Source organism: Paroedura picta, chromosome 13, assembly GCF_049243985.1.
Source record: "Paroedura picta isolate Pp20150507F chromosome 13, Ppicta_v3.0, whole genome shotgun sequence".
Taxonomy (NCBI): Eukaryota; Metazoa; Chordata; class Lepidosauria; order Squamata; family Gekkonidae; genus Paroedura; species Paroedura picta.
The window spans coordinates 21,963,681-21,973,107 of NC_135381.1; the positions used below are offsets into that span (position 1 = coordinate 21,963,681).

General features: G+C 41.2%; 1 protein-coding gene across 1 annotated transcript; it reads left to right on the forward strand.

The window, feature by feature from the left end:
- Positions 1 to 1,840: 1,840 nt before the first annotated feature.
- Positions 1,841 to 9,113, forward strand: BRS3 (bombesin receptor subtype 3). The gene is made up of 3 exons (XM_077308983.1): positions 1,841 to 2,493; positions 5,452 to 5,803; positions 6,546 to 9,113. The coding sequence occupies exons 1-3, from the start codon at positions 2,057 to 2,059 to the stop codon at positions 6,939 to 6,941; spliced, it is 1,185 nt and encodes a 394-aa protein (XP_077165098.1). The 5' UTR covers positions 1,841 to 2,056; the 3' UTR covers positions 6,942 to 9,113.
- The last annotated feature ends 314 nt before the right edge of the window (positions 9,114 to 9,427 follow it).

Sequence of the window (9,427 nt, forward strand, 5' to 3'; positions counted from 1 at the left end):
CAACCTTGAGCTGGCTGCTGGGATTGAACTCCCAGCCTCATAGGCAGAGCTTTCAGACTGCATGTCTGCTGCCTTACCACTGTGTGCCAATTAACCTTCAGTAATTTTACAGAAGGAATCAAAGCCATTTATAGCAAGCACAACCTTCTCTTATCTCAGTGACTCAAATATGGTGAATATTAATATATACCAGTGACGAATCATTCCAGGAGATGTAGATCCAAATGAATATAGTAGTCATTTAAGTCAGTGGTCCCCAACCCCCGGTCTGGAGACCGGTCCTGGTCCGTAGATCAGTTGGTATCGGGCCGTGGATCCTCATAGTCCTCCAGACCGGCTGCTGCCTCGGGGACTGCCCTGCCACTCTACCGCCAGCTCACATTTGGTGCTCTCCAGCGGCAACAATGGCTAGGGCTCCTCCTTGGTGTGGCACTGCACAGCTGCTGCTGGCAATGCCCCCCAGGGGGCAGCAGGAAGTCAGGGACACCAGCGGGAAAGCAAGTGGAGCAGGGGCTCAGGCAGCGGTGGCAACGTCCCTCAGAAAAAGAATACTCCCCCCTGAGCCTCAGTAAAATGGTCAAGCATTGACTGTTCCCCGGCGATAAAAAGGTTTGGGACCACTGATTTAAGTGATCCAGTGTGGTGCCAATATAAAGCTTTTAAAATCAGTCAAATTCAAAACAAATTATTCTGCCTTTTCCACTTCCTCCAAGAAGCAAGAACTTCAAGAGGCAGCATTGCAGAGCTAGGTTTCCTTTGCAGAAAAAGAACATTTAAAACAAGGTGTCTTTTAAATATTGCTCTGGTGGAATGGCTAAGGGTGGTAGTGGTTGAGAGTGTTAGTGAGAATGGGGCCGGAGGGAATGGGGCATGGGAGGACCCTGTCTGGGAAGGGGAAGTTCTGTCAGGGGTATCAGACTCCCTTTGGTGAGGACCTCCTTGTAAGGGGGCTAGCTATGAATGCAGCTGACCCTGGTTGGGGAAGACAAATTTGGCTTGCAGGGCCGGGTGGCCTGGGGTGGACCAATAGAGGACTATGCCTCCAGTGGCACTCCAGGTGGTCACTTCCCTAGAGAAAGAACTCAGCAGCAAGGGAATCTGTGGCTTGGCAATGGGTCAGCATGGACTCACCAGGTCATTGCTGATGTTGGGTTAGGGTGCTCGGCTGACCACGGGCACAGGCTCTCACCTCCATTCTTGGCCAACACTCTTCATGTTATGCTAATAAAGCACTGGCTTTTATGCTAGGCCAGCAAATTTGTGTCTGCATCATCCTTGAACCCAGGGTGCCCAGCCTGCAAGTCAACCACTCTTTGGGTGCTTATGCTGGGTTTCTAATGCCAGTTTTAAAAAACATTGTTAGTGTTTAGACCTTTTATTGTAGTTTTTAGGGGGGGAATTGTTTTATTTTGCAAGATGCCATGAGCAGGTTTGCTGGAGATGTTACATAACATTTTTCTAAATAAACAAACAGATCTATGCGACACAATAAAATCAGAGTCCAGTAGGACCTTTAAGACCAACAAAGATTTATTCGAGGCGTGAGCTTTCGAGTGCAAATCTATGTGACATGTTATCAACACTGTAGACCACTACAGAAATGACAGGATCATTAAGATCTTATCTCTTTTCTGTATCTCTGCAAATTTATGTATATTTTGAGATAATCTCAGAAGGAGAGATTATCAAGCATTTAGTAAGCAAACGTGTGGTTTTACACCAATTACGGCTGAAATGATAATTTAAAAAATCAAAATATTATTCAGGGTGACATGGTGACTGAAAGCAAAGCTGTCTCCCCCTCCCTCTTCTTCTCTGCTTTCTCCCACAGTAGCGGTAAGGCATATTTTTAAAAGTTCCCCACCTCCCACTCAGTTCACTAGTGAATCTGCATGCATCTCTCCATCCCGATCCTGCTTTGATTCTTCAGTCCTGAGGAACTGCATTTCCAGTGAGCTGATCTGCCTCTCATCTTTTCCCTTGTTTATTCTTTTAATGACATGCTGCCAGAGGAACATTGTTTCTGACCAACTGAATGTCAACCTGAGCAGACAGAATGTCTCAGGCACCTTTGCTGGCAGTGAATGCAATGCTGCATCCTTTTGCAAATGCTACTGAGCACCTGATTTCTATTGCCAACAATGAACCTGTAGCAGAGGAAAGGTGGTCTGAAGATGCCCCTCTTGGGTCGGAAATACTCTGCGCAATTTATGCGACATATGCCACCATCATTTCAGTGGGTCTTCTCGGAAATGTCATCCTCATTAAAGTCTTTTTCAAGATCAAGTCAATGCAGACGGTTCCCAATATTTTCATCACGAGCCTGGCTTTTGGGGATTTGTTGCTGCTGCTGACTTGTGTTCCTGTAGATGCTGCTTGCTACATTGTGGATACCTGGCTGTTTGGAAGGATCGGCTGCAAGCTACTGTCCTTTATCCAGAGAACTTCTGTAGGAGTGTCCGTGTTCACTTTGACGGTACTCAGCGCAGACAGGTAAGTTTCAAGAAATTTACTTGACTGGGAACTATTTGTGTATAATATGTGATGAAGAACCACCATATCTCAGACTGGCCAATTCAGCCCAGGCACCTTGACAATGGTCAAACTAGGTTGTTCTAATCAAAGTGCTGTTGATTCCTGACCTCCACCTATTTAAGATGATGGATGCCTCTGAAATGAATAAAAACTGCTGTCAATGAGATTTTGATCCTTCTTTTCACCCAAGATTTAAACACGCTGTTTAGAATACTGTACTTTGAGGTTGAAAACTGATCTATGATCACTAACAGTTACCTTTTTACAATTCCTTTTTTTTTTTAAGTTCTCCCTCATTTTTCAGTAGGAAAAGTGAAAGAAGAGCCAGGGCGGTATAGTGGTTAACATGGGATTAAATTGGAAGTTCAGAGTTCAAATCCTCACTTTGTCCTGAAGACCAGGGGTAGTCAACCTGTGGTCCTCCAGATGTCCATGGACTACAATTCCCATGAGCCCCTGCCAGCATTTGCTGGCAGGGGCTCATGAGAATTGTAGTCCATGGACATCTGGAGGACCACAGGTTGACTACCCCTGCTGAAGACCACTGGGTGATCTTGGGTAACTCTCACCCCATCTAACATATTTCCAGGACCGTTAAGATCAAAAATGATACATATGTGAAGCAAATTGCAAATGTTAAAGGGCAACTGTATCTGTGAAACACCCCCCCCCCCGGGCAGTTATACAAACAAAAATGTAATTCCTTAAAGGAGAAGGGAAGGGGAGGGGGAGCTATATATTGGTGCTACCTAGTGGTGCATTTAGGCAATTCATGGAGATCAAAAATAGAACTGTGACCAACTGAAAGCTTGGAAACGTATTTTCAGTTTTCAACAAGGCTATTACTTCATAAGCTTTCATAAGCTTTTTTCTTCATGGCTAAAATCGACTGCTACTTAAGAGACTATGGTTGTTTCTACACAGGGGTGATTCCCCACTGTTTTACAAAAAGCTGCCAAAAGTCTGCTGTTGGTGATGGTGGGATTGCGGTAAGTGAGGGGAAATGACACTGGAATGGTCAGTCAGAAATCTGCACCTTTCTATTGTTTGATTCAGATATAGGTGTACACTTAAGAAATACTAGGCATCTAGTTAGCTTTCCCATACCAGATCATTTAACTTCTAGTCAGAGGTACACCTCAGTAACATTATATATAGTCTTGTTCTCAGTATAGCACACAAGTGCTATTTGAGAGTCTCTGCTTAGATTTTAAGCTTTTTATTAAAGCATAACTATTGCATTCTTAATATAAACTAAGTCAGCAAAGTGTTATACCATCCACCCATTCTTGTTATGTTGATAATTAAAGGAGAGCAATTACATGAGTCCATAAGACTTACCCCAAAGGTAAGGAGGGGTCCTGGGCAAGGAACACCTTCTGAGAAGAAGCTCTCGATCAATTCAGCCTCCCATGTTTTGGGATTTAAGAATCAACTAAAAATAGCTAACAGTCCCATTTGGTATATTCTTAATAAACTCATTATCTTATGACTTCAAACACCACAGAACGTTATCTACGAAAATAACCTGTTAGAGTATATACCATATTTTAATTCATTTTCGCTGCTTTTTGTCTTAGCAAAATGTATTTTAAAATAATGATTACATATTTCTTATACATATGAGTATTTTTTGGTACTTTGCTTCTTTGGAGTTAGACATTCTTGCAATTCTTAGACGTTTCTGCCCTCAGGCCTAAACAAATTGTACCAAATTGATAATTACTTAGATGCCTTCTAATATATACAAAGAGCCTCTTGTGGCGCAGAGTGGTAAGGCAGCCGTCTGAAAGCTTTGCCCATAAGACTGGGAGTTCAATCCCAGCAGCCGGCTCAAGGTTGACTCAGCCTTCCATCCTTCCGAGGTCGGTAAAATGAGTACCCAGCTTGCTGGGGGGTAAACGGTAATGACTGGGGAAGGCACTGGCAAACCACCCCGTATTGAGTCTTGCCATGAAAACGCTAGAGGGCGTCACCCCAAGGGTCAGACATGACTCGGTGCTTGCACAGGGGATACCTTTACCTTTTAATATATACCAGGCCATTTAATTGTTGCCACTCTGTCTTGCTCTTACTAATGTTCAAGACTATTTTTCTGGGTCTCTAGACTCTTCTTTGCAGAATCCCGGACAGGCCAGGTTTGTCCTGACGATCTGTGCCTCATCTTCTATGGTCAAGTCTAGCAACTGTTATTTCTGGCCAAATTGACATAGCTTAAATACATCCCCAAATCAATTTGAGTACTATCTTTCCGAAAAGACTATACAAAAGCAAGTTTTGGAAATATGAGAGAGAAGCAGAGGAAAACCTGGATGGCAGGTAACTGTATGACAATGTTGCTTGATAGCTCCCCTCCCCCCACAAAATAATTACCGTGGAGGAGACATGGAGCAAAACTTCTATGTGGAAGCTACCTGGGTCACATCATTAATTTTTTAAATCATTTTTCCTCAAAGGAACCCCCTCCTTGCTGTTTTAGCATGGCAACAGCCTTGTGAAGCAGGTTAAATGAAAGAAGCTCACTGGCTCAAGGTCAACTAGTGAGCTTCATGGCTAAATGGCCAAATAAACCCACTTCTCTATGGTCATCATATGACACTTGTACATAAGCTCTTACCTCATCAACAAACGTGTTTAAATTTATTCCCAGATCAATTTCACCTACAAAAAAAAAGGGAATTAATTACAGAATTTTACAAAGTAGAGGCTACTAGTCTACCTATCTGCCCAGCATCTACATTTCCTTTAACCAGAGATGGCAGGGACTGTAACTCAGCCTTCCTGAAAGGAAAGCAAATGCTTTGTCACTGAATCACAGCCTAGACTGGAGCAAAGGTACAGCTGATACTTAAAAAAAAAAGCCTCTTCCCTGATATTCCAATTATTCTAATGTTGTGACATTAATTGTGGCTATAGGTACAAGGCCATTGTTAAACCCTTGGAACTCCAGAGGGCTGACGCAGTTCTGAAGACCTGCTTCAAAGCTGCCTGTGTCTGGATCACCTCGATGTTGTTAGCTGTCCCAGAAGCTGTATCCTCGGATCTATATTCCTTCCATGTCCCAGAGAAAAATGGCTCCTTTGAAACCTGCGCACCTTACCCAGTGTCTGAAAGAATCCTGCAGGAAGCTCATTCTTTAATTTGTTTCTTGATGTTCTATATCATACCACTAGCAATTATTTCTGTATATTATTTTCTTATTGCCAAAACGCTATACAAAAGCACATCCAACATGCCGGCAGAAGAACACAGCCATGCTCGTAAGCAGGTAGGTGATGAACTACAATTTGGGCTCTTTAAGACCATGGTGATTGACACAAGATCCCTTCGTTTTGCATCAGTGCATGCAAGAATAGGAAAAATATGGAAAACATTTTAAAATCAAACCTGTCCCCAAATTAATCATTAATCTTAATTAACTAAGCTAATTTAGATGCGTTTGTGTTGACCTGACAGTAGTTGTCTTTTGCTTCTTAACCCCTGATTCTTAAGTTCAGCCTTTTGCCCATACGTGGACAGCATTGTTTTCTCCTTCTTTCTCTAGCCATCTAGACATTTATTTTTCTTAGTAGTGAGCATCCAATTTATCATGGATGGGCTATGCCTAGTTTCTGATAAACAACAGAAAACAAAGCAACCGATACTTTCCTGAATGTGAGAGGCTGGGAGTGGGTTTCTTCAGGATTGACATAAAAATGCATGAGAAGTTCTCCTGAAAAACTAGCCCAAATCAAACTGTTGGCCTGCAATGACTGTCCAAGAGTCTTTTTATTTATTTTATAATTTAACGTATATACCACTCTTCACTCTGACGTCTTGGGGTGGTGTACGTGAAAGAGTAGAACAAGAAAGTACACACAGACATTTGCAACAATATGTGTCCATCTCTGCTTTATTGAGCCTTCTACTCAACAGAGAAACATTTTGAATCTTGGTTTGTTTCATTTTCTTAAATTAAAGAAGCAAATATACTAAATGAAAATGATTATATACAATTATTTTTCCCTTAGATTGAATCGCGCAAGAGAGTTGCCAAGACTGTCCTGGTTTTAGTGGCCTTGTTTGCTTTCTGCTGGCTCCCTAATCACATCCTTTACCTGTATCGCTCATTCACCTATCACGCCTCAATTGATACATCTGCCTTCCACCTTGTAGCTACTATATTTTCCCGGGCTTTGGCCTTCAGCAATTCTTGCGTCAACCCCTTTGCTCTCTACTGGCTGAGCAAAAGTTTCCGTCAACAATTTAAGAAGGAAGTCCTGTGTTGCAAAAGGAAAATACCCACTCGACGATCCAGTATTACTCAGATTAATACCCCCACCAGAGCAATGTCAGTGACAGGCTCAGAAATCAGTGTGACTTTGCTTACTGATTACAGTATCACAAAAGAAGAGGAGAGTGTTTAATTCTTCCCAGTTTTGAGCATATTGTGTGTAAAAAAATCTCTTAGGAGTAAAGCGCATCATGATTTAGAAAGCAGTTGGAAGTTCACCAACGTTTCTTTTTAACCGAAGTGATAACATTTCAGTAGAGCACATCCTACAGCATTCAAATCCAGGCATGAAAAGAAAGTTTATGTTGGAGAGGACATCAGTCTGTTGTTCATGTGCAAGCTTCTTCCACCAAGTGGCTGCTTCAGTCCTGTTCCCCACAGACACATGTGAACAAATGAATCCATACAGGCTCAATAAATGGTTTACTGAAAAAAACCTCCTAATTGGAAGTACCAAAGTTCAACACAATTTTCAACAATACAATATTAAACAAACAGGTCCTTGTGAGATGCCCTTGTTTCAATATACTTTGTCAGTGTATAATACAATCTGCATCAACATTTTAAAAGATAATGAATATTACACCATTTGCAAAAAGTCTAAAGAAATGGAAAATATGTAGATATCACTAACGATACTAAATTTCTCTCCAACAGAGATTACAAACCTCACAATGGATGAAAAGAGATATAATTGGAAAATGATCTGTCTATATGAACGTGCAGCGGCAATTGTTCATGCCATTCAAACTACAATACCAATTTACAAATTTAAATTGCAAGCAAACAGGCAGTCATATGTAAACAGTCCGGAAAGAGCTCAGTTTAACAAAGCAAAGAGCTTGTATAAAAATTTTAATGGGCAGTCCATTAATGCAGAGTCTTACAAAAAAATATAAAACCAGTCAGTACAAGAAACCATCTATACAAAACATTCAAGGTCCCAAGCTGAATTTAAACCAGAAGATGACAATGTCTGCAATATGTGTATTAAAAAATCCCTCTTTTTGCAGGTGTTGAGTCTTAATGTCCAGTCTGTTAAAATGGTGCAGTTTGTGAAGCCAAATTACAGTGAACTTGATATCATTTTCATTATGGCCAGCTTCTAAATAATGGCTAACCAAAGGAGACTCAAGCTGCTTGTTCCTGGTTTTGGAGCGATGCTCACAAGTTCTAGTTCTTATGGCACATATGCTGGTGCCAATATAACACTTGGGTGGACGGCAAGGGCATTCTATACAATATACAGTTCTCTTCGTGGTACAGTTACTGACATGATCAAATAGTATATTGAAATTTAACTCAGCAACTTCAACATTTTTAGTGTCCTGTGTAAACCTACAACAGACACACCTATCACATCTAAAATGTCCCTTGACAGAGAAATCCATCTCCTGGTGAAACATGACAGAACACATCAAAAAATTCCTTAGTCCTCTTAAAGCCAGTGAGAGGCTTGTCTTCACAACCAGGAATATCAGATATAATGTGTCAATGCCTAAGAATGCTTTGTTTAGTGATGTTAGATAATGGGTTATATGTAAAGAAACAGATGAACTGGTTAGTATATTAGTCCTGTTTCTCCATAAAAAGTTGTTCTCTAGGATTCATATTGACTCTATTGATGGCCTAGGAAATAACTGTCATAGGATATCCACCTCTCATTGGCTTTAAGAGAACTAAGGCATTAAGGAATTTTTTGACATATTCTGACGTTTCACCAGGTGGATTTCTCTGTCAAAGGACATTGTAGATATGGTAGGTGTGTCAGTTTAAGTGCACACTTACTTTGCAGTCAGTTTCATTAAAGTCTGTGAAACTTCTGTAAAAATATAGGCAGACAGGGTCAGGTCCTGAAGAACGGAGGCAAATTTTCACTTAATCCGATGCCAGATGATCAGAGGCGGGCAAATGTTATCCCCATCTTCAAGAAAGGAAAAAAGGAGGATCTGGGTAACTACCTACCCGTCAGCTTGACATCTGTAGCTGGCAAAATTTTGGAAGATATCATCAAGATATTTTGATGAGCAGCTCGAACCGAGAGCTGTGATTTCTAAGACTCAGCACGGGATTTGCAAGAACAAATCATGTCAGACCAACCTTATCTCTTTTTTTGAGAAAATGACTACCTTTGCTGGATCAGGGGAATGCTGTAGACATAGTTTATCTGGATTTCAGTAAAGCTTTTGGTAAGGTTCCACATGATATTCTTGTTCATAAGCTGGTAAAATGTGGTATGGATCCTAATTCTATCAGGTGGATTGATAACTGTTTGACAGATCATACCCAAAGGGTACCTGTTAATGGGTCAGCATCCTCTTGAAGAAGAGTAACCAGTGGAGTACCCCAAGGATCTGTCCTGGAGGCTGTGATCTGGGATGGCTGGTAAAATTCTCATGTCATAAATACAAACAGAACTCATTAGTTGGTAGAAAGAAATATGGTACAGGGATGTTCACACTGACACTCTGCTATTAAAAATCAGAAGTGTTTTGATCTTCATTCCCTTCCCTATGTAGCAGCAGACATCTCAGCTTAGAATGGTATACTTGTTTGCTGTATGTAAGCTAACTCTTGCCATTGATTGGCTTTTCTGAGTATCCTGTAAGAAGCTAACTA